This window comes from Xiphias gladius, chromosome 10, assembly GCF_016859285.1.
Source record: "Xiphias gladius isolate SHS-SW01 ecotype Sanya breed wild chromosome 10, ASM1685928v1, whole genome shotgun sequence".
NCBI lineage: Eukaryota > Metazoa > Chordata > Actinopteri > Istiophoriformes > Xiphiidae > Xiphias > Xiphias gladius.
The window spans coordinates 4,051,976-4,078,838 of NC_053409.1; the positions used below are offsets into that span (position 1 = coordinate 4,051,976).

The 26,863-nt window shown below is 36.7% G+C and overlaps 1 protein-coding gene across 8 annotated transcripts in view; it reads right to left on the reverse strand.

Annotated features, from left to right (window-relative positions):
- adck1 (aarF domain containing kinase 1) overlaps nucleotides 1–26,863 on the reverse strand; it is a 114,551-nt gene that overhangs the window by 16,187 nt on the left and 71,501 nt on the right. For all 8 annotated transcript variants that reach the window (XM_040137879.1, XM_040137880.1, XM_040137884.1 and 5 more), the window contains exons 7-9: nucleotides 25,731–25,847; nucleotides 2,593–2,742; nucleotides 286–483 (exon numbers count right to left, since the gene is read on the reverse strand). In XM_040137879.1, coding sequence (XP_039993813.1) covers nucleotides 286–483; nucleotides 2,593–2,742; nucleotides 25,731–25,847 — 465 coding nt within the window. The remainder of the gene's footprint in view (nucleotides 1–285; nucleotides 484–2,592; nucleotides 2,743–25,730; nucleotides 25,848–26,863) is intronic.

Sequence of the window (26,863 nt, forward strand, 5' to 3'; positions counted from 1 at the left end):
ACTACAGAGTTGACAGGAATACCTTGATTGTATTGCATGTTATTCAGTCCATCCAAGACTTTTATATAGTGAGGTGAACACCCCGGCCTCTAGATATCTAGGCTTTAGATGTTTCTCTTAGCCATGTTCATATTTTTATTATTTTTGCCATTTAATGTTGCTTATTTATTTAGTTTCTGTGTTGTTGTTTTTTTTTGTATACTTTTTGAACAACTGTGAGGCACTGTGTAACATAAATAAAGCCTGCTGAATAAATATGGTGTTTGTGTATGTGTGAAATCATACCTCAGAGTTAGTCACAGGCACAGAACTGATGCCGGCATTGACTGCGGTCCAGGAGCGAGCAGTGAGCATGCAGGCGAACAGTGGGTATAGATCTCCAGCTCCCAGTCTGCGGCTGTAACGCTCCACCTTGGACATGTTGCCTTTAATCAGAGCCTGCCACAGCCGACAGTAGTCCAACCTGAAGTCTGGTTGCAGAATCTGGAAGGGTGATTTGATGTCTTTTGTTAGGATTTTATCTACTTTAATGATAATTTACAAATATTTGTACTGCACAGTGGGGGTGAAACTAAGGGAGATAGCAAAAATTCTCTGCATGTCACTGCCTCTTGGTGAAGGTCATCACTGGCTAATTCAGAGATTACAGTCTTCACTGTTGTGTGCTACCAACTGTTCAGCAGAAGAGCATAAATCCAACTTGGCGCCATCTGCATGCTTGAGCATGTGAATGTGCATCCTCATTCACAATATAAACAATATGAGGACCCACTCATAAATACATTACTCTACAGCACTTACAGTGGTCAAACACACTAGAGTTAACCTTTAATCTAACCTGCCTGTCTTTAATTCAAGTATTTCCATTTTTATATTGTTGTGAGTTTACATTTTCTTTGTCATAAATTATAGGCATACAGTGTGTTTCTGCCATTAGGTATAACAACAAGGACCATCAACAATCATCATTAATTTGAATTTATATCTGTAATTTAACAGCCTTAATAAAGTGTGTTCTGTATCTTTATGTAATCATTTCTTCACTATGCATGTATGGACATTTAGATCGACCTCAACAGTAAAAAATTAAACCTATTTGATTTTTCTCCTTTCACATTTTTTTACTTTACACATAATTAATAGTCCCTCCAGGATTTCGCAATTGAGACAATTAACGCAAATTTAACCAATCCCCATGAATTCTGAATGGCCTAGCAATTTTGTCCAATCACCACAACTTTACAGCAAATTTGACCACTATCACCATGACAGAGGCTGTTGCATCCAGATCTATCGCAACTCAAGTGCAGAAACTATCACGGTGAGTTAGATTAAATATACATGGTAATGTGGTAATGTAGTGTAGTATAAATCACAAAGTGACAGAGGTATGCTTGCCTTTTTGCGTGGCAAACTGTGTGTGTGTGTGTGTGTGTTTATATGCATGTATGATAAAGAAAATAGCTTAAGGATAAAAAGTCTCAGATTAAATGATTAAACATGGTGTAAAAGCTTAGTTTAAAATATTAAGTTGGATGTGTAATGAAATCAGAGAGGGGGAGCATGTGTGTGTGTGTGTGTGTGTGTGTGTGTGTGTGTGTGAGACTTCACTGAGTGAGGCAGAGGACAGAGAGAAAGTAGAAAAATGCAAATAAGATCAAACAATATCTTGTAAAGGGTAAGCTACTGTGGAGTGGGGGAATTAATTAATTATTAATTAATTAAAAAAAAAAAGAAAGAACTATTTTTGCAATTTTCTTTGCAATATGCACTGCAATTTTTTTTAGAAAAGCTGCTGTGAAATCAGGCATTTTTGGCCGCAAAAATCCCCAAAAAGCTCACAAAATCCTGGAGGGACTGATTTAATCTCCAAGCTACAAACCTTCTGCCATTTCCAGCACTTGAGACACATACACAATGTGTAGTAGCCTACTGGCAATGATTCTGGAAATGTGTGTATGTGTGCATTTGAAGAGTGGATTAATATTCTACTCCAAAATGACAACTAAAATTTGAAGTCATTAGGAAGAAATTGGTGCCATTATGGTCGAATGGAAGTCTGTGTGTGTGTGTGTGTGTGTGTGTGTGTGTGTGTGTGTGTGTGTGTGTGTGTGTGTTTAGGTATTGTGTGTGTCAAAGATAAAGGAGTTGTGTATTTTTCACTAAATTCTCTTCATGAATACAGGGACAAGCAATAAACAAACTCATGTCAGACATGTGGGTGTTTGTAAAAGCAAGTAGGTTAACAATCAAAAAGCATATGTGTGAGTACAACATGACATTGCACATACCGTATGTGCCTTAATAATTAAGGCTGTGGTGAACCAATCTAAACACAGCACACTGCACTCTACTAAGAAAGTCAAATGAGTTGTTTATCAAAAAGCTTTTATCCTGCCTCAGCTCTAATATAAGTGTGTGTCTGCCTGTTAAAGTTTGTGTGGTGACCATGTTTTTTTTATATACATGTTGACTGTATGTTTGCTGCTGTACCTATATACTCAAAGCCTCAGCCAGCAGCATGAAAAATGGATTGCAATATTAGAAAAAATTATATTTTCTTTATGTCCTGGCAGCCTTGAGATTTCCCACCTGATAAAGGCCGTGATCGAGCAAGACAATCTCGGTCTTCTTGTTCTGGGAACACTTTCGGACCAACACGTTGCCTGGGTGCGGGTCACAGTGAACAAAGCCGTGGACAAAGATCATTTCACTGTACATCTTACCCAGGTTCTCTGAGATCTGTTGGCAATACAATGGGAAAGGGAACAGGTAAGTCCAAATAGATTTCACCAAAATTAAGAAAAAAAAGATGAAAAAACAATTAAAAAAATTGACAAAATTACATCTAGAAGAAAAAAGAGCTTAAAAATCTACATAAATTACCACATGTTTAGAATGGCTGATGTAATTGCTATGGCCTCACTTTTAGTAAGTGTGAGTAGATTGATTTATCATTGTTATTATTATTAATACTTTATGCACATAGTACTGAATATCACTGCCACATGAAAAACTGAACTGAACAAAGTTTTAACTGTGAAAAAACTACTTCATTATCCAGCCCCCATCCATAACACAAACAGGCTTAATATTTTACAAATATATCAATACACATTTACACATGGTTTTTGATCGTGCACTTGAAATGCTGTCTATGAAGATTACATGAATAGACTGTCGTTCAAATTACTCAGATCTCCTGTCTACAGGTTTAGAAACTTATAACAGTTACTGTCACTCTTCATAATTAATTAATTTAAAAGTTTAATGTACAAATGCAACAGGGCTGGCCTTGTGTTGTCACACTGATCTACTGTATGCCCTATTACCCTATGAGTACACTGGACAGTTATCTTTGGTAATGCAAAGTGGTGAAAACTAGCAAGCCATGCTGAACGGATAATCACACTAAACTAAGAAGAAATATGAGGAAATATTTTGGATTCAACACCATAGATGGAAATATCATGGAGAAAGGTAAGGCTGTTAGCTGGCTTTAAAAATTTTCAACCCTGTAACAGTCACTTTATAATGACAACAAGTCAGAGTCAGGCAGCAGAGGCATCATGAATGAACAGAACCGAACTGAAATTACAAGTTTAGAATTCAGCTGTGTGGGTTGTGATGTGGGTTGCAGTTTCAGCATGAGCTTAACAGTTTCACTGAGACAATATAAAGCTCTGGTTTGCAGAGTCAGGGAATAAAAACAACACCTGTTTTTTTTCCTGTATACTTTTCATGTATTGTATTGACAATTACAATGTCCACTGAACACGTCAGCAGTTTTGATAGTATGTCTGACAGTGGTAAGCCTGGTTAAGACACAGTGGCTGGTACCCACTGCTGTCTTTTCAGAAACTCAGTACACCTGTGCTGCTGACAGGACAGTTGCTTCTGAGGACCGTGACAGTTTTGTGTCAACAGCTGTTTCCTCATTGATTTGTGGTTTCCTTTACATTAAAAATAATCTACGATGATGCCTACCCTCAACCCAACCTTATAACTTATACTTATACATAACTTAAACCACAGAGGGGAATGGCATGGGAAACAATATGTAAAGGGGAAACAGATTTCCACGCAAGAAATGGTAGATGGGGGGGTCGGAGTCAGTTTGAATTGAATTGGAGAAAAAGGGGGAGACAGAGGGAGAGAGAGAAAGGGAGAAAAGGAGAGAGAGGAGGAAAGGGATGGAGGGAGGGAGTGGGGGGGTGGAGGGAGGTTGACAGGGGGGGAGAAAGGGAGAGAAGGAAGAAGGAAGGGAAAGGAAAGGGAAAGAGAGGGAGAAAGAGGTTGGAGAGGGAAAGAGAGAGGGGAAGAGAGGCAGAGAGGGAGGGAGTGCACATATATGGACAAGTATGAAAACTCAAATTCAAACTAAATAAGAACTAAGGGATGATACATTATTGTAACGAGAGTGTCATGGTTGAATTGTTTAAATTTTTGTCATAAATTTCTGTTCTGTAAATTTCTTTCTTGTTCCCCTCTTCAAAATGATGGTTTTATAGTTTTCTAGCTAGACTTGTCAGAAGCACTGTCCCTACCTTCATACACCCCTATTGTAAAAAGGAGGACAAAACATCTGTTTTCTCCCATCATAATTAAGTTTAACCTTCATTTACTGTCATTTTTCACTGTAGCTAGACATATTATAAAATGTTAGATTTAGGTGGTTCCCCTTACTCACACAGTGCAGAAATCTTGGTGCCTCAGTGATTAAACAAGACATTCATTTTGCATATATTCCCATAAGGAGAGCCTGTATCTTTTAAATATTATTACAGCAGCCAGCATGACATATCGGTAGTCCAGTGGTTTATGATTTGGACTGGTACATGTGAGTGCAAGAATAGGGGCTTTTCTTTGAATACTATCAACTATTCTGTCATATCAATTTACTTTTATGTTAGGTAATAATTTAAGTGTTACATTCTCTTAGATTAGGCCAAAATCGCTGTGATTCTGTACTTTCCTTCTTGATTTTTTTATTAGAAAGCTAAAGCCATAACATTCCAGAGACCAGGAGGCAGAGTAGCAGTCCCACACACTTCTCTGTAGTTTCCTTAGAGACTGCACCCCGACCACCTAAATTAAAAAAGTAAATAATTAATAAAAGAATAGTATTTTATAAAAATGTAATAAAAATTAATACAGCAACTACAAAAGAACCAAAAAAAAGACAATTAAATGTGGACTATCTTAAATATTAGATCACTCTCATCTAAATCCCTATTAGTATCTAGTGTTTCTATCTAGTGTTATGATTTGATAACTGATCATCACATTGATTTATTCTTCATTACTCAAACCTAGTTGCAGCAAGAAGAATATGTTAGTCTAAATAAATCAACACCCCTCACATCTCTCAAGAGGAGGGGTCGCAGCAATTTTCCACTCCAGATTACTAATCAACCCTAGACCTAAATTTAGTTATAACTCATTTGAAAGCCTTAGTCTTTCACACCCAAGCTGGAAAATGCAAAAATCAGTTGTACTAGTTACTGTATATCCTCCACTTGCCCCTCAGAATTTTTATCTGAATTCTCAGACTTTTTATCTTAGTTTTTACAGAAAAAGTAATTATAGTGGGTGATTTCAACGTTCATGTAGATGCTGACAGTGACAACTCGACAAATATAAAAGAATCAACTTACTGTCCTAATCACACCTTCTTTATGTTACTGACAATGGCAGAGAAATCTAACATTTAATAATATTTCCTCAAAACCCTCTTTTGTGTGACCATTTTTAATCAATGTTTGAGTTTACAATAATTCATCTAAACCAACCAACTACATACCGTCGGCTTTTAAGGTTGCAGTAAGTTAACCTCTACTTAAAAATCCTACTCTTGATCCAAATGTTTTAGCCAACTGTAGACCTAATGTTTATCCAAGCTCCCCTTTTTTTCTAAAATCTTTGAAAAAGCTGTTGCAAACCAATTATGTGATTTTTTGCATAGGAATGGTACGTTTTAAAATATTAAATCAGTATTTAGAGTACATCATAGCACAGAAACAGCACTGGTGAAAGCTACCAACAATCTTCTCAAGGCCTCAGACAATGGACTCGTCTCTACTTGTCCTGCTTATTTTAGTCCTGCATTTGAAACCATCAATCACAAGATTTTATTTCAGAGACTTGAACATGTCAGTAGGATTAACGGAACCGCACTAAACTGGTTTAAGTCATATTTATTGGATAAATTCCAGTTTGGTCATGTTAACAATGACTCTTCCATGCACACAAAAGTTAGTCATGGAGTTCCACAGGGTTCTTTGCTAGGGCCGATACTTTTCACCCATCCTTTAGGCAATATTATCAGGAAGCACCACATATTTACTTTGCTTTGCTAGGCAGATTACACCCAGCTGTATTTACGTATGAGGCCGGATGAAACTAATCAGGTAGTCAACCTTCAGGCACATCTTTAAGACATAAAGGTCTGGCTGACCTGTATTTTTTTTTTTTTACTATTAGTTCTCTCTTCTCTCTCAAGTTCTCTTGTACTTAGAGTTACTTCCTTTTTATTAGAATGTCCCAATGACTTCGTAAAAAGCTTCCAGTTGATCCAAAGTGCGACAGTGCGAGTACTGACAGGAACTTTAAAAAGAGATCATATTTCTCCTGTGTTCTGGATTTTACAGGGAGCCAATTCAGAGAAGCTACTCGGAATTGGCTCCCTGTAAAATCCAAAATAGAATTTAAAATACCTTTCCTTACTTTCAAAGCCCTTAATGACCAAGCTCCATCGAAGCTTTAATAGTACCCTATTATCCCAATAAAACACCCCGCTCTCAAAATGCAGGCTTACTTGTGGTTCCTGGAGTTTCCAAGAGTAGAATGGGAGCTGTCATGCTCCTCTCCTGTGGAACCAGCTCCCAGTTTGAGTTCGGGAGGCAGACACCCTCTCTACATTTAAGATAGGCTTAAAACTTTTCTCTTTGATAAAACTTATAGTTAGGGGGATGGCTCAGGTGAGCCCTTAGTTATGCTGCTATAGGTCAAGGCTGCTGGGGGAACTCCCATGACGCACTGAGCACTTCTTCTCTTTTCTTATCTCTCTCTCTACCCCTCTGCATTTATATCAAACTACTATGTCATTAACTTTGTGTCTTCTCTCATCTGTAGTTTGTGCTTTTCCTCTCTGTCCTCTTTCTCCCTGTCCTCATTCTGTATGTACCTCTGACTCCAGAGCTGCAGGATCTGGATGTCCCACGACTACTCAACACTCATCAGCATCATTATTAATCTTATTATTATTATTATTGTTATTATTATTATTATTAATTAGTGCTGCTGTCATTGCTGCTGTTATTATTAATAACCTTATTACACCTATAAGTCTACTATCATTATTATAACAATCAGTCTGACGGTGCTTGAATACAACAATATACTGTATACAACTGTTCCTGGTCTCTCTCTCTTCTCTGTCCCCCATTTCTCCTCCCAACCCAACTAGTGAAGGCAAACAGCCTCCCACCCTGGGTCCAGTTCTGTTGGAGTCTTCTTCTTGTTAAAAGGGAGTTTTTCCTCTCCACTGTCCCTGTGCTTGCTCATGGTGGCAGTGGTAATTTCGTTAATGTAAACTATGATGAAAAATATTTGTTGACAACCTATATTCCATGATGAAAACAAGACTAAAACCAAATAAAACCTAAACTTTGAAAACAAAAAATTATGACAAAATGAATTACATTTTTCATCAACGAATAGAAACTAAACAAGAATGTGTCAGATGGACACATCTTATTCAAAAACCTGCACACATCTCTGGGAACACACACTATAAATCCTTAATAGTAAAACAGTTTCCCCCCGCTGTTCAGAAGATGATTTAGCCGGTTGACCTGTTCCACAACTATTAATATGAAACACCTTTCAAAGTTATGAGTATGTCAGTAATGTTATCTGTTGTTACCTGTTCTTGGAAGAAACAGATTTATGGACTAAATTAATATACAATCCACTGAGAACTATGAAAACATGCAAGAAGTACACCGACATTTATAAAAAGGTGAGCTAATGTACGATCAAGTGCTGTGGATGTGGAGCTAACATCAACGGTACTTTCAGTTGGCTATCTTTAGTGTTGCCATCAGGAGGAGTGAGTAAATTCCAGGATTAATTTCAGCAGTCCATCTAAATCTTCCTCTAGATGTTCGCTAAACAAAGATCACAGTATTGATATTATGCAACGATATAGGGTCTCCTCTTAAACTAAACTCAGAAAATGAACAGTATTTTAGTGAACAAGTGAGTGAATCCAGCTTCTAAATGACTCACTGCACTGCAGTGAACAGCACAGTGAACAGCTACCTTAGTGTTAGGTTAGCAGCAATGAGCATATCAGATTAGATTAGACAGACTACATTAGATTAGATCAGAGAGATTAGTGAAAGTTTGTAAATGCTAATGTAACTGGATATACTGAGGTGAGTCAGTCTGTACTACTGCAGAGCTGAGTGAAACAGACACCTTGCTATAGACTGTAACCATGGTAACTGTACACAAAGACAGTGACAGCTGTAGCCTCAAAATGCATTGAAGACATAAAAATTAAAAATGTATGATGAAAGTGAATGTCATTGATGAACTAAACAAAAATGTCTTTAGTTTTTGTCGACTAAAACTAGACTAAAACTAACAAAAATCAAATGACTAAAATTTTACTAACACTAATACACATTTTGGTCAAAAAACTAAGACTAAAACTAAATCAAAACCAGTTCCCACCATAACTGCATGGTGGGAACTGTTGGGTTTATTTCTATAGTTTTGTAAGGTCTGTAAAGTGCCTTGAGATAATTCATGTTATGATTTGGCACTATATAAATAAAATTTAATTGAATTGATTTTTCAAATTAAATGATCTCATCTGCTTCCCTTTTTAAATTGTTTACCTCTCTTTATTTTTTGTTTAAGAAAGAAAAAAAAGGAATAATCTGATATAATGAGTACAATACCACTACAGTTACTTAATTTCAACTTTATTTAGATACTTAGATTATCTTACTTTGATCCACTTATTTGGTTTAGTTTGGTATTAACTCTGGTTTCCAAACATAGTCCCTTCATTTATATTTATTATTTTTTTTAAAAAGAAAAATAAAGAGAAAAGAAATGACTCACCTCAGAATTGTTATTAAAAACTGTTTCTTGATTAATACTATGTAACATCTACATACATTTGATAGGTTAATTCTTTCTTTATACAGCACACGATATTGTAATAGTTTAGGATCGATGACTGGGTCATAACCCCAGGAAGGCTCATTCAGAAGCCACAATGTACTGTACACAGTACTGGTGCTCAATGTCGTGTGTCTCAATGCCTCATAAATGACATGAAGTTAAAAAGGAATCTACTTGTTAAGAAAATAAGGCACAGGTTGGTAAGTTGATTATTTTTGTCTGCTCATGTGTGTTAGCTAACCTTAGCGTAATGTAAACTTATACCATTAGCCTGATAGGGTAACTTTTTGTTTATCAATTTAATTTTAAACTGGCCGGACAGTACTTAAAAAGTATTCAACCTACAAAAACGTTTTCATATAAACATTAGGACTATCAGATAGTGGGGTGCTTGAAAAAACTCAAAATTAATTGCATGAGAATTAACATTAAAACAACACAATAAAGGTCAGTAACGTTTAATTGCAAAGGCTATTGTATGAAATCGTAGCTAACTAGACATTTTTCATAAAAATGTTCAGACGGTGATATGCGAGTTCAGATGATTTTGCCACTACATGGTAGGCTTGTTTTTTAAACTGTCTGCTGAGACACATTATCTGCTCTCAGTCACCACCTTACTACTGCCGTCTGATCTCAGGAAAATAAGAATCACTACAGGGCTTTGAAGGTATGAATAAAAGGTTTGACTGTCCTCCAGCTGTCTGTGCAGAGCTGAGCTGCATCTGAACCTCAGAAAAACACCCACATGTATGACTTGACGATGACTACAGACTGGTTTGGCGATTATCAAGTTACTGAATACAGTAACTGGATACAAGTGGAAAAAAATAAAAACTAACTACTTTTAATCTGGTGAGTCCAATACAAGCTTCCTCAGAAATGTAATTTGTTACACCTGTTTGTGCCATCAATTCAAACATGCAGTTAGCAAAGTGCAAACATTTAGATAAGTGACACATCCTGACATGTGACAACACCTGCTCAGATTCTATTATTAAGTCAAATTAACTGACAGCATTAAAAGTATTTGGTGAACAGGGTATGCTGGGTTTCAGAGAACCCAGAACTTTTCTGTTTTATGTGTGCCTTTACAAGAAAGTAGAAAATTGGTCATTACAAAAGGTGCAACTTAAAATGAAAAAAACAAAATTTAGATGGCCAAATATTTTGTGTAATAATTTTGAAGTGACATTTATACTAAAACAAAGGAGGAGAGTTAGCCATTTTTCATATTTCACTAGTCACACATACTTACGCTGGGCTCATACTGATCTATATGCTTTTCATTCACTGATATGTTTGTATTTGGATTATTGAAGCAGCCTGTGGCACAGTCACGATACAGTGCAGAAGACTGCACTGGACTAGACTACTCCAGTGTTGACAGTGGACTCTGCAAGTCCTCTCTCAGTTCAGATTGCAACACTGAGGGAGAGATTTATTCATTGACAAAAGCTTGAACATTCACAGAATTCATAAACATCAAAGACTGAGCTAAAACTTACTTCTTATCTGAGCAGTTTTATTTTTCTAAAGAGCTGGGTATGATTCTTTTCTTAATATTAACTTGAAAAGTTATATAAATATTTTATCTAATTGTTTACATGTAATATACAGTACTGTAGCTCCTCTATGACATTAAAGTCAGTGTAATACAGGATCAGCAGACCTGTCATTATGGGTGATTTTGTGCATCTTTGGTTGATGTGGACACCCTGCAACACATAACACTAGCTAATGATCAGTTAACTATTAGTATTACAAATGTAATCCCTCTCCGGTCTCTGCAGCCATGTTGACCCAAAACAGTACTGATAAGCTCTATACGTCACATTCAAAACTTTTTACTACAGGTAAGTAATACTAATACTAATAAATAATAATAATAATATAATGATAATATAATAATAATAATAATAATAATATAATGATAATATAATAATGCTAACATTAATACGTATAATAATAATAATAATACTCATAAATAATTATAATACTAAGAACAAAACATCACCACATCACATTTTAATAAATTCAAAAAGTATTTTAAAGAGCATGTGAAGGACCACTCTGATGTCCAGCAGCAAAGCCCAACCCTTAGATGCTTCCGCCTGAAACAACTGAGAAAGACATAGGCAGCCATTACACTGTTTCTGTGGCTAGACATACAGAGAGGATGATCTTCATCTAAGCAACTGTTGGTGGATGTCCTGCTGCTTCTGCTTCAGTCCTGTATCAAGTTTCTCTTTTCAGGTGTCCTGTGTTACTGCTGTGGTCTCTATCACTAACAGTCAATGCAGCTCTGCCCCTCGCTCCAGGGTTTGGACCTGTTGATGGACAGAGGAATAATACAAGTTGTTTCAAAATCAAATTTCAAAGGCTTAGTTTAAATATTACATATTTCATGCAGACAGGGTATTAATTGTTCATGACTACATATATAGTTGATGTTCAGTAGTTTACCATATAGAGCATAATATTCTAAAATATCTTTCAAAAGCTTTAAGCTTTTGAATCTGTCTTTTGTATTGTTCAATTATATTACTGGGTATCGAGAAGTGTCATATCAAAGACAAACATTTAAGCACTAAATATTTGTTTAGATAGCTATTACTTATTTTTACTCATTGATGGATATGAACTGAAAGTATTGTCCTGGAATTTATGAATGCCTTCATTGATGTTCTTATATTCCTAACACAAATCAGTTTAATTTAGTCAGATGTGGGATTAATAACATTAAGAGTCATCAAGCTAACACATGATGAAAGTAAATGGCCATACAAAAAAAACCCTGTGCTGAAAGACAAAAGCATTAATGAATGCTAACAGCCATTGCCTAATTGCTCAATAAAGCAACAGGTGTTAGCTAATGCTAAAATATAGTCAAAGTTAGCCTGAGTGCCATGTCTTCGAAAATGTTACATTGATGTATAAATGGTAAAGGCTTTAGCTAGCTACTTACAGACTCATTTTAGCTGGTTTACCTTTCCACCGTGCCTCCTGGGGCCTGTCATTCAAGTTTAGGGGGTGTGTCCCACGTACCGGGGTCCCAACCCCCCCCCGGCTCCACTAGGCAGAATCTGGTTGCAAAATGTGTCACAAATGCAAGCTTAAAAGCAGCATAGTGGAAATGCTGATGCGACGACCATCTTTGTATTCAGTCGTCCATGACACACACACATACACACAGGCACACACACAGACACCAGACAGACACACGCACGCAGCGAAAGGATGGATAGAATATCAGGTGGCAGTGGTGCATTCAGAACCTGCATCTGTGTGTGTAATCACCAGTGTTGGGCAGTAACGCATTACTGTTACTGCAATGTTATTGCTTTCCCCGATAATGAGTAGTGTAAGGGACTACAATTTCCAAAATAGTAATTATATTACAGTTATTTTTCCAAGTAATGCTGTGTTACTGCGTTGCCAGAACGCAATTTGTTTTTTGTCCTAGGTAGGCTATCATATGATGACATATGTGCAAGCAGGTCAGGGTAGGTCATATCGGCTACTAGCCAAAAAGCTAAACGAAGGATGGCGGATGAGGGAGAGGGAGGTATACTTTCAGCAGCTGGAAGTATTGTCATTTTTTTGAGTTTGTCTCAGTCAAACATGCAAAGAACATTGTCATCTATTTGTAAACTTTGTGCTGGAAGCAAAATGCTTTCAACCGCGAAAAATACATCTAATTTATTGCAGCATCTGATACAGCAGCACAGCAATTTGAAACTTATTGAAAAAAAAAAAAAAACACTGGACAGGAATGCCTCTACTGCCATTGATGCATGCACTCTGGCTAAAGCAACAAAAAACGGATTTCAGAGCAGGACAATGTGGTGGAGATACATTAAGTGGACAAAATCTGAAGAGGCGCGTCGTTATATCGCAGAGGAGATATCACCTATTTCCACAGTTGACTCACCCTCATTTCAACTCATTATAGAGAAAATAAACATGAAGAGCACTGACAAGCTGCTGCAGAGAAAGACGTTTGCTAGCTACCTCAAGAGAGAATATGCAGTGATGGAATCTAATTTGAAAGTCACACTAGGAGAGTTTGTTTCCACCACAAGTGACATCTGGACAGCTAACAACAAAAGCTTTCTGGCTGTAACAGTTCATTGGATCAGCAATTCAACTTTAGAGGGCAACAAGGCCACCATAGCATGTAAAAGAATCAGAGGCAGGCACACATTTGATGTTATTGGCGCAGAGATAGAACAAATTAATTCAAAATATGGCTTTGGCAAAGTTGTAACTACTGTGACAGACAATGCATCAAATTTTGCCAAGGCATTCAAAATATATCGGTCTCTCAATTTGGAGTTTGATTCTGAACGGGGAGAAGACAGTGACAAGGATGTCACCATTATAGATCTATAGTTGCACCATAACATGTGGAGGAAATCCAGCGATTTCCAGAATCACCAAAATGCCAATAAACAAGCTCAATAGCCTGTGCGTCAAACTGGGAATTGCCTTGAAGTCCTGATGTCAAGCCTTGAAAGACACACTCTCAAGGATGACATCCTTCCAGCTGGGAGGGGGATCATAAAGTAATAAAACAAGTAATGCAACTAATAAGTTTTGATAACAAGTAATAATAATATTACTTTTCCAAGGAGTAAGAAGTAAAAAGTAACTTATTACAACTCCTGAGTAACTTCCCCAACACTGATAATCCCAAGATGGAAAAGGGTCCAGATAGAACCCTGAACTCAGCCCTTTGATGTGACCAAAACAGGCCAGTGCTTTGCTCCAATTTTTTTGCATTTTCCCTCATATTAGTTAGAGTTTAGATACAACTGCATACACTGAAAGGACTTTATTTATAAATCTCATTGGTACTGCTGTTTATATAGAAACTTTTAAAATTTTTGACACACTTTTTAAGATGGTTAAAATATTTCTATGTTATCAGTTTAATGCTGCAAAATCATGCTAATGAGGCTGTCTATATACCAACATCTTGAGGACTGTTTTTACACACTGCTGATGCCACAAATGTGATCTCAGTGATAAGCACACTTCAAAGGTTTCACTGGTTTGTATCAAGGATTTTTTTTTGTTGTTGCACATCTGATTATGAATTTTATAATTTATCCTTTTATATGTCGTCATATCTCCCAGCCCTACCAGTGAGACCATGAAATGGGATCCAGGAAGGCTGGTTTAAGTAACACATGCAGGAATTGTAGTTATGGCGCAGAGCTGAATAGAAAAAATTAAAATCTAGTAGAAGATAACAATATGAGTTTAATCCTGGCAGAGATAGCACACCTGAGCAAGAAAATGCTAGAGACAATGGAAGCCCCAGCACAAGCCACACTGAAATAATCAAAACTATGTAGAAGATGGAAGATCAAGTTACCAGCAAAATTAAGGTTGTTTTGTCAGCTGTTAAGTTAAAAATAAATCACTGAAGCAGTGGAATGTGTCTCAGGTGCAGAGAACAAAATTAATCAACTCAAAACTACAAAATCACTGGAGTCATATTTGGAAATATTACAAATGAAACTGGATGAAATGGAGTGTCGAAGTTGTAGAAATAAACTCAAACGTTAGGCCTCCCTGAAAAAAAAGGAGGGTCAGAATGTACTATATGTGCCTTCTTCGAAGCTGGCTTCCCAAAGCTTAAGTATGGATATAAATCTCCCTACACTGATAACTGAGAGAGCCCATTGGACCTCCAACACCTTGAGAGGTATGAAGTCAACTACATAGTGAATATGGGGTTTTTGGAGTGTAGACAAATGGATCAAGTCCTCAGGAGTGCTACAACTAAGGTGAAGGTGATTTACAAAGACAAAATGATCAGTATTTCTTGCAACAAAGTTACAATTAAGTGTGCTAGGTGCTGCGTGATAAAGGCAACACTAAGCAAAGAATTCTGTTCCCAGCTCGACTTCTGATCGTGCATGGAGCTCAAGTATATACTTTTAATTATCCTGCTGAAGTGAAAAGCTTAGCTGAAAGTCTGAACTAGAGACTTTTCCCTTTGATGATCTCTGATTGGCATGGGAAGGATTTCCCCCACAGTATGGATCATCCAGAGGGCCGCAAAGCTAGCACAGGAGGAATATGCCCAGGCTACTTCGACAGTTTCTACTGGGATCATCAGTATGGTTCACTACTCGATATGCAGCCAGAATGTTTTCTTGATCTTCTGTTTGTCTATAGGAATATAGGCTTGTAAGAAATTTCTGAAAAGAGGTAAATATAGTCCTGGTTGAAATTATTTGAACCCCTGAATTTTAAGTACAGAATTTAGAATATCTACAGAATTAAATGGAAACTAAACAATTTTGTATAATGAGAATATTTAATAAAATGCCCAAAGTTACTGAACAACAACAAAAAATGCTTTCATACAGCAAAATAAAAAATAGAGACAAAAAATGTACGCTTGACACAATTATTGGCACCCTTTTGATGAATTTAAATTAGTTTCTAAAACAAAATACAAAACAAATAAGACTCACCTCTGCTTAATTTTCAGTGTTCACATGACCTGAATGAATCAATGATTGATGGTTTTACTGCATAAAAAGAGGCTGATTGTTTCCAGTTTCCGTTTCACAATGGCAAAGACAAGACAGCTGTCTCAGAGCATCAGAAATGCTATTACCAAAAAACATAGTAATTCCGAAGATCTTAAAATCTCTGTTTCAACAGTTTATAATGTTATCAAGAAGTTTCAGTCATAAAACTGTTAAGACGCTTTTAGGACGTGGTGCTAAGATGAAACTCAATGAGAGAAGTCTGCGAAGGTTGATGCAGATTGTGGAAAAAACACACCTAAATCATCTAAATAGCTTCAGGCTGACCTGGAGCAATCTGGAGTCGTGGTATCAGCCCGTACCATACGCCACACACTAAACCAAGTAGGGCTCCATGGGCGAAGGCCAAGGAGGACACCATTACTGAAAGAAAAGGCACACAAAGGCAAGATTAATGTTTGCAAAAACTTTCATAGATAAGCTACAGTCCTTCTGGGATAATGTTCTATGGACAGGTGAAACCAAAAATAGAGCTTTTTGGGAATGCAATGCAGCAGTTTGTTAATAGGTGACAAAATGAATCCCATAAGGAAAAGAACACCCTAACTACAGTAAAACATGTTGGAAGTTCTATCATGCTGTGTGGCTGCTTTGCTGCCTCTGGTACTGGAAGCATTGAATTTATCAAAGGAATTATTAAATCAGATGATTACCAAAGCATATTGAAATGTGTTACCCAGTGTCAGAAAACTAGGTTTGAGGCGAGGGTCTTAGATCTTTCAGCAGGACAATGACCCAAATCACAAATCCAGCAAAACAAAAGAATGGCTGAAAAGGAAAAGATGGACCATTGTAAACTGGCCGGCAATGAGTCGTGACCTAAATCCCGTTGAAAACCTTTCGAGAGAGCTGAAATCCGCCTTTGCAAAAAGGACTCCTGTAAACTTAAAAGAGCTTGAACATATCGCAGTGGAAGAGTGGCAGATACTACCAGGAGACAGGTGCAAGAAGCTTCTAGACAGCTACAAGAAAAGTTTAGAGGCTGTCATTGTTGCCAAAGGTTCTGCAACCAAAAATTAGTGAAAAGCGCCAATGATTGTGTCCGGGGTACATTTTGTGTTCTTATTATTTTAATACTATGCAAGTTTTATTATTTTCTTTTGTTCAGTAACTGTGGACACTTTATTCAAATATTTTGATTATACAAAATTGGTTAATTTGCTGTTTTTTCTGAAGAAATTCTACATTCTCTTCTTAAAATTCAGGGGTGCCAATAATTTCAACCAGGACTTTTCAACAGCTGGTTTCAGTAACACCTCTCTTTTGAATCTACGATGTTTATCAAGTGTAGCGACTACTACACTAGAATTTAAATTTGCACATGTTGAAAATTGGGGCACCACCTTGAATTGAAGGAAAATAGACAAACCAAATTAAATCAGTCTTATAATCAGAAGTAGTAAACTCTTGATACTGGGATCTTTGTCTCTGCTTTGATGCAAGACCATGACTAGGCGATAAATATGGATATTTATGTATAGCTAAATGTCTATACACAACTGAATAAATGAAGCATTATCAATGAACACATAACAAAGAGGTTAAAATCAAACAGATGAATAAAATGGATCTTTTGAATAATAAAATGAACTGATCACTTACTTTTGTGATAGTGAAATGGAGTATGTGGATCAGAGTTACCAGCACCGCCAGGGGTATAAATCAACTTCTCTAGGACTTAAAATTAGGAATTCAGAGCACTGTCCGATGTCAACTCTTATCACAGATGGCATAAGTAAAGTTTGTCTACTTTTGCCAGCGTCGTGACAGAGATGAGCCCCTTTCGGTTAGACCTGAAAGCATTGTTTCAGTGCTGGCTTCACTCGCGACTCTCCTTGCAAGGTGATGCTCCCCAGGATGCAGTGGTTGGCAAGCAAGGAGGGTCTGATAACGGGGCTTCTCAGCTGATCTAGCAACTGTATTCCAGGGTTGATGAAGTGGAGTTTTAAGGCTGATGATTATTTTTGCAAGCAGGCAGAAGTGGTTAGGCAGTACAGCCTTTGCTGGCTTCTTGGTCCATTATGGCTGTACTCGGATAGAGCGCTGTTACACTCACTTTCCCTAACTAGACTCGTTGAGTTGTGGTCAAAGTAACCTTGTTGGCCGGACGACAAAAGTTCCAAAATACTATCTATACAAACTGAGGCTTGTTTCAGCTAAAGTTCAAAATGCCTACAGCTTGATGTAGAGGAAAAACAAAATAAAGGAAAACGAAGACTAGAGGAAGTAGAATAACCCCGGAGAAAAGGCTTAGTGAGCAGTTACAGGAATTTCTTCAGAGAAAAAGAGCAAAAGAAAAAGAAAAGAAAACGCTGAAGAAGAAAAGAAGTGGAGCAGGTAACAAAGGCAGTCAGATTTTCTTATCAACTGGCAGGTCTAGGCGTGTATTATAGGCAGAGAAATGGCCTTTTGCGCCCAAATGATCTAGAACCTTTTCTTACTCTAGGGAGATAAATTTAATTGAGGTTTTTACGCCCCAAGATTACATGCTTCAGCTTATCCCTATGTTCAATCAACACTGATTCTAAACATGTATAATATGTAATAGTGTATTATTTAGATTATTGAGGAAAGCATATAGCTTGCACAATAATCATAGTGAAGCACATTAAGGCATTATTGAGAATGATACAGGCCAATCTACAGAATTGGTTCAAAGTCAGAGTTGGTAACATCTTGAAATAAATGTGTCTTTTTCCCCAAACTTTGTATGTATGTTAATTGTATAATGTCCAAGCTACACATTTTTAGTAATTGAACAGTTAATTCTCATATTCTATTTTCAGACAGTTTTGGAATATTTTTCCTCTCCCAAAATTTTTCACTACCAAAACAATATATAATATAATAAGAAGGGTTATATTGACCTATTAATTGGTATTAATTATTGACCTATTTTTTAAAATTTGTTTTTAAGTTTTCACAGGTAAATCTATAACAATTGATTTTTTGTGTGTAATATGTATAAGATTCATTGTATTTGAATCCAGTCTCTCTCTGTAAAGGGTATAAAATCACGATCAGGCTGTTTTCAAAGTTATGGATTCATTAGTTTTAAAATACATTGAAGCAAACATTATCATAAAGTTGATAATGCAATATACTTAAAAAATAAATAATAAATAATATACAATATAAATGTGTATAAATTGCACCTATGCAGTCAGCACATATAGCAGACACATATCTGACAGTTATGTGAAAAGAACACATAAGTGCAACTGAGAAGAGGTATGCACACATTGATTTTTTTCTACCAAAAAAAAAAAAACATCTAGGAATCATCACTGTTTTGGAATCCCTTTCAGTATTCTTGATACTTCTCTCAGTCTCTCTGCTCCAGTTTTTCCATTTTGTTTTGTTTTGTTTGTTTTTGTTTTTATTTTTTTGTTTTCTGTGTTCGTACACAGTCCCTGCTCTGTAAATGGGAAACAAAGTGGCTTGGACCTAACCATACACTATTCCAGCCAATCAACACTTTGCCTCAGGAGCACAGAAGGGAGGGGTTTGATTTCATTGGCTGTTGAGCTCAAATCAACAACCTTTCACTAGAAATGCAGACTGCACCTTTAAGTAAGATTTATATTCCAGCTGGAATTCAAACCACATCACATTACAGAATTTTAAATAGCATGGAGTTTGTACTAAAATACTTTTGATTTGCATAACTGTGCTCAATTTTTGTTTATTTCCTCAAAATAAAAGATTAAGTATTCCCTTTTGTCACTCCCAGAACAATCTTGTCACAACCAATACTTCATGTGTCAGTCATGACTGTTTTGTAGTGACAATTTTAGATAATTTTGAGCCTCTCTCAAAGATGCTAGTCAGCACATGGTTAGCTAGCACAGTTCTTAACAGTTGTACACACATAAAAACTAAATGTTCTGTAATAACACCCAAAAAAGTTTGCTTAATTACAGAAAATAGGTGTTGAAGTGAAATTCCTTAAAGTTACAGACTGATTTTCATATTTTTTAACATATTTACTTCAAAATGATGGGACTTATCTACTCACTATGCAGCCATGAGAAAGAGGGATGCAGACATAATTGCTGATCAAAAATGTAGGGGTGTGGCTAAACTCAGTCTCAGCCAATGGACTAAAACTTACACTGTTTCGGTACTGACATGAAAATGCAGGGAATTTTTTACATTAAGCTTAATGATTAAGAAAAATTATAAAAATAAATGTATTTCTATGAAATTCACTTTCAAAATATTCAAAAGGATCTTTTTAAAAACAATGGAAAAATTTGCGAAATTCTTTCAATATCACTTTCAAGTTGAAATTTAAGGGTTAGAGTTCATGACAGACACCTCCCATTTGAAAGTACCATACAATTGAGGATTTTAAATATATATATCAACCTTACTCCTATCTGAAATATTATTTCGGATTTAAATAGATAAGAGAAGAATCTTACTAAATGTCTAACATTTGCATGCTTGATGGTTTTTAAATTTGTTTTTTGGTTGTGGGACAGCAGGACTAGTTAACTCTCTCTCTATTCACGTTTATTCAGACATGTGCTTACCCAAGGAGAAATATTAGTGTTAGGTACCTTCAGGAACGCATCTACAATTTATGACAGGAGTGTGGAAAGTTTCTTATCTCAGAGGCCACTCAGGCAGTGAGAGAGAGAGAGATAGTATGCGTGTGTTGAGAGAGAAGGAGAAAGACTGCAGATGATTTTGTTTAAGTACTGATGATTTTCCTTTATTTTGTGAAATATGCACTGATATATGCTGGGATCCATAGCAAGGATGACCCCAAAAGGACGTAAAGTGGTTTCACGTCTTGCTATTAATTTTATTATCATGTTAACACATTGGCCTCTCTGGGTTTGAGAAGGGTGGTTCCTTGTCTAGCCAACTAGGTGAGATGGTCATTTGGCAGATGCTGATATTTTTTGAAAAGGTCTATTCAAACCAACGTTATGTCTTAGTGAAACATTTTAAAAAAACAAACCCTGCTGAGTATGTAAGGGTTTAGGATCATCTAGAATTTTTATAAATCACATTTGTATGAGTTGAGTGACATCATCAAATTGATTGTGAAAATGGTCAAATGGTCAAAGGATGCTGTAGAAAAAATTGACTTTGGGGTTGAATAATTTTCCTACATGCCTTTTTGTAGAAACTTTATCTTATTTAGTTAGCTCATCATTATGTTCTGAGAAATCACTGATAATGTATTATTTGACTTTCTTTGATTGTATACCAAGGCCTTAGCTGATGTGTTTTCATAAAATTGTATTCACATCACTAATCATTTTATCCTCACAGCAATTGCCAGGTAATTTGCAGAATTATACCCTTCACATTTCTAAGTCCACCAAAAGTGTGCGCTTGCATGGATGTGATCAACCAGTGCAGTACGTCCCTGGATTTGTTGCATTGCATTGCCACAAAATATGAGTCAGGTTTAAGATTTTTGCCAGACAACCCCATGTTTTGTTTGCCAGAGTTGCTAGAGACATGCAGATTGTTTGACAAATTGAGTGAAAGGAACAGCTTACATTCAAACAAGGTTCCTCTCATAAAACAGTGTCTGAAAGCCCCTGCCCCCACCTTTGCAGCATTGGAATCGGGAGCTGCAAAGATTTGTTTAAAATTAGGGAAAAGCAGTCTGACAATCACTTTGCATAGCAAAGTAAGGGTTTTGAAATTCTTACAATTTTTAGAGCTTTGCCCTGTGGAAGAGTTTAAAGGATATTCATCCCTGAAGTAAATCATGTCCTGAATGTTTTTGTGTGTATGTCTGTGGGTTTGAGCTAATTTGCACCCTCCACTGTCTACAGACATATGCAGAGTAGTGCCGTGATGTTCAAGTGTTTTTATCCCTTGGAATATACCGGGTGCAGACCACTAAATGTATCCAGCATTTTGAGTATTTCTATTTTCCAGTATTTGGCATCGTTGCCTCATAACAAGAGGGTTCTGGGTTCGAACCTGCTGGCTGGCCAGGGCCTTTCTGTTTGGAGTTTGCATTTGCTCCCCGTGTATCAAGTGGAAGTAAAACAATATGCTTCAATATCCTCCCAAAATATTAAACTGTAGGCTACATATAGCTGATAATTTATGAAATCAAGAAGTATTTTTACCTCACTTACTGTGATAATTGTGTTGATGCTACATAGGTATTTTAACTTTAAACAAACAAAACTCTACCAACTTGTATTTATGATGTCTCGCATCACATCACACAGTTCAAAAGTACCCGCTAGAAAACAGAAATTGACAGAAACTGACTTTTTATCCAGTTTTTAGTCCTTTTTTTTTAAAATACAGTTTTTAATTTGGGTAAATTTTATCTATATCTTTTAACTGGATAAAGAATTTTAGTCATCAAAGTTGGATCTTAGGTTGTTTATAAGAACTGCTATCTACTAATTTGATGACTGTGTTTCTTGCCATCATTTAGCGATCTAGCTGATGAAGTCCCCATCCTGTTAGATAAGCCTCTCAGAGCGACAAAGAATGTGATACATGTCAGCATTAACATGAAGCGCAGACAATCTGAGCTACTGAAGAAAGCCTTTACTTTTCTTTTTAACTTTCTCAATAATCACTTTAAAAGTTTTTTCATGTGTTGTCCGATCCCATTGCTGGGACGTGGCATTAGTCGGTTCTCCAGACTCCTTAGTCTGCACAAATGTCTCCAGCCACAATCCGACACACGTACTCACTTTTGTAGATAATTTTAATCATTCTTGGGGATGTGGTGTGTTTTTTTGCAGTGGATAGAATGCACCTAAACCACCATGGTTCACAAATGTTAACGGCAAATATCCTCCATGCAGTCTCAGCTGCTCCACAGGTATGACTGATCACTGAAAACACCTGCGGTGCTTTAGACTCTGATGTGGTCATTGCCACTCCGCCAAGAGCGAACTTGACCTCTGACATCCCTCTACAGGTATGGACACTTTGCATCATGCAATGATGTTGCCTCAACTGAGGAAAATAGTATTACCATTCCAATTAGTAGGCTTACTTGTTTATTATGGGTTTCAGTGATTTCAGTGATTCACAATATTTTAATTCATATAACCAATACCTAAATACAAATAAAATTACTTTTATCAACAGGCCAAAGGCCTTTCTCGCTTGAATTCTAGACCAAATGGTTCTGTTCTTGTAAAGATCAATACTCAGCCTCCTGAGATATCATACATCCCCTGTACAACCACCCCTACTAAAATGACATCTCTGCATGATTTTAAATTACAACAAGGCATCGGGTTATTACACTTAAATATTATGAGCGTTTTACTTAAACTGGACTTTGTTCACATCCTGGTAAACGAATGCTGCCATGACATTTTTTTCCTAACTGAAACTTGGCTAACTCAGAGAATCTTAGATATGGAAATAACTCTGGATGTTAACAATATCTTTCACATTGACAAATAAACAAAAGGAGAGGGATTATTGATCTATGTCGAAGACTTCTTACAGGCCTGTCTTGTTGCTGCTGTCACTCTTCCAAAGAGTTTTGAATATATTGCTATGGACTATCTGCCCAGGGGGTATTGAGCATTTTACCATTATTGGAATCTACCATCTTCCATCAGCAAATTTTACGGCCCTGGAAGAAATTGCCAAATTAACATCATCCCACGTTAGTTATGAGCTAGTAACTCTGGTTGATTTAAAATTAGATTGGCTCCAAAAAACTGTACTAGACTAATCTACATAAATTGATTTCTAGTCCTACATGACCAAACAAATGTAATCGTTGTAAATCAACCAAGATAGATCTTATATTAACAAACAATCCATTTAAGTACCCAACACAGCTTTTGCTCAAGATATCAGCGACCATTGCCCAAATGCATGTCTCAGAAATACTCGAAACCTCCAGACTAACACCAATCCTTGAATAATAAAGAAAAGGAATTTTAAACATTTCAATGAAAAACATTTCTTAAATGAATGACCCAGACCTAACTTTTAATCTTTTTTATACAATTTTTAACGACATACTTAATAAACATGCTTCCTATAAAAATTTAGAGGAAAACACCATTCTAATCCTTGGTTCTCCCCAAATATTTCCAAAGCTCTTACTGTCAGAGATGCAGCTCAGGAGATAGCCAAAACCATCAATCACTGATTTCAGGCATCAACCTAATAACTGTCTCAGACTTAATAGAAGAGCCAAATCTGATTTCTACTTGTCCTAGCTTGCAAATATCTTTGGAAATGCGTCTGATTTTTGGAAAATAATTTATAATCTATTTAGATCCTTCCCACCTTCACCTCAGTGCTGATTTAATTGCAACACCTCTAGTTTATATTTTTACATAATTACCATTCGATCTCAAAATGCCCTGTTTAGCAAAAATCCTGGAGTCCCTCGTAAATTCCCAACTGAGACTGTTTCCAGGGTCAAATAGCATATTGCGGCCTGAGCAGTCAGGATTTAGATCCCGTCATAGCACAACAACAGCTGAATTATGTGTACTTACCGATATTATTGAAGCCCTGGACAATCATCAACATTGTGCTGCACATTTCATAGACAGTAGCTAAAGCATTTGATTCAGTCAGTCACAGTATTCTACTAGAAAAACTATGCTCAATTGGTGTAGATACACAGTCCATTAAATGGTTTTATAACTATGTCTCAGGTAGAACTCAGACAGTAGTCTCAAGAGGTTCCAAGTCAAGTCCCCTTAGCGTTAGTATAGGTGTTCCACAAGGGTCCATTCTTGGTCCTCCATTATTCACCATGTATAAAAAATATCTTCTCTGCTACCCAAAACTGTAATAGACTTCTTATGTAGATGACACCATTTTACATGCCACTGGCTCTTCTCTTAATCTGACCATTGCAAATCCAAAGTCGGCTTTTGATACACTTCAGATCTCTCTCATCAAACATAATCTTGTTTTAAATTCTGGTAAAACTAAATGTATGTTTTTCTCTAGGTCACCTAACAGTATATAGCTTACTGCCTATATCCAAACCCTTCATTGTTATGAAATTGAAATTGTGGAACGTTATAAATACTCTGGCTGGATACCAGACTTACTTTTAAGATCCATGTGGAACACCTATAGAAACAAATCATATTTCTCTTCTGCCTGTTGAAAGACCATTGTGCAATCTACAATTTTGGCTGCACTTGATTGTTGTGATATTGTATATATGCATGTTTCCCTTTACCCTTAAAGCCTCCTGACTCTGTGTATCACGGTGCACTACACTTAATCACAGGTGATATTTTCCTCACTCACCATTGCATCTTATATGAAAAGGTAGGAAGGTCGTCCTTAACGAACATAAGGGAGTAGCAGTGTACTGTATGTTGTTTATTTACAAGGCTCTACTGCAAAAACTGCCATAGACATACAGCTATTTCCTGGAGGCAGGAAATATCGAGTTTACGGATACCAGTGTAAACTTGATTTATATCAAACTCACAAAAATACAAGTAGAAAAGATTAGTACCTTCATTTTTGACCAGCATTAATGCAGAGTGCTTATTATTTCGGTTAAAAAAATGTAATCTGTGTGCCAGGCCTAAGAAATATCAGCAAACACTGTGTCACATCAGTTTGGCCAGCATAAGTTGTGCTAAAACAAAGTTTTCTGCTCCAGTTGAAAAGAAAACAATGACACAGGGTGTGTTATTGAAGCTGAGAAAGCTTTGGAATAACTCAGACATTTTGTAAAGCAGACAAAAACAGGATATTGCACGCCAAATGGGAAAATTAGTAGTGGTGCATCTCACTCGTTCATCTGTTTGCAATCCAGCATTAAAATCATGATCATCTGTGTGTGTGTGTGTGTGTGTGTGTGTGTGTGTGTGTGTGTGTGTGTGTGTGTGTGTGTGTGTGCGTGTGTGATACGACCTGGATTATCAGTCCTTAAACTATTAGTTTTATCTAACCTATGCACATTCACACAGCCTTATAGGGAGCAGGCAGAGCAGCAGACAATACCTCATTGACACTGATGCCATGTTTCCTCATGTAGTCTCTGTCGTTGACCTGCCCCCCCTCAGCAAACTCCATGGTCAGGATTCTCTTTGTGGACAGATCCCAGTGGATTATGGGAACCTGTGGAGAGAAAGGACAGAGGAGGGGAAGAAGAGCCCAGAATTTAGCTTTTCTTCATGCATTTTTTTGTTCTTTTTTAATTATATTTTTGGCTGACAGTATGTTGGGGTCCACCACTTTTTCACTAGATTTCATTGTCCTATACAGGTCTGCATTAAATTATAGGTTTGGGTTCTGATAACCAATTCTATTTTGGATGTGCTCCAATGCTGGTACAACTACAGGACTGATTAAGATCACTGTATAATCTCTGTCAAACCTTTCATCTTTTCCCTTTTTTTTAATAGCGAAGATTAATGCACAAAACATTCAGGTAGCCATTTAACTTCATAGCAAATTTGCAATATATTTTGAAAATACTGAAAAACCTTAATATTCAAATGTATTAAGGGTATGACCTTAAACTGATTTAAAAAGTGATTCAAAAGAATTTGAATCTGACAAATTGATGGAATACTAGATATAGATTCAATAAAATCTTACCTAAACCGAGCCCTACTAGATTGTAAACAATTTTAAAGAGGAAAGTACACAAATATAAGAACTGAAAGAAACACCTCAAATACCTGGTAACGTTGTCTTTCATGTAAGAAAACCCTCACACACAACTGCACTGGCTGCTTGATAACTCATTGAATTCTCACTATCAATAAAGATGCAAACATAGTGAAACTGTTTTGAATCAGTGTTTCTGCAGACTGTGGACAGGCCTGTCAGAAAACCTGAGTCTTTCCCCTCAACTCACCTCTTGTTAAAGAGGGCTTTGAATAGTACTCCACCTCTCTCTGAGACTCTGATTAGCTTTAACCACAACTCTCAGATTATGTACATATGTGAGTGTGTGTGTGTGTGTGCACGCTCGTGCACGTGTGATAGCATCCGCACTATCATGCATTCAATTTTTTTTTTCTTTATATAACAAAGGCTTTTCCATATTTAGCACTGTATTTGGTCATCTTTTATGGCTGCACCATTACTGTTGTTCATTGTGTCTACATCAATAGGATAAAGTCACC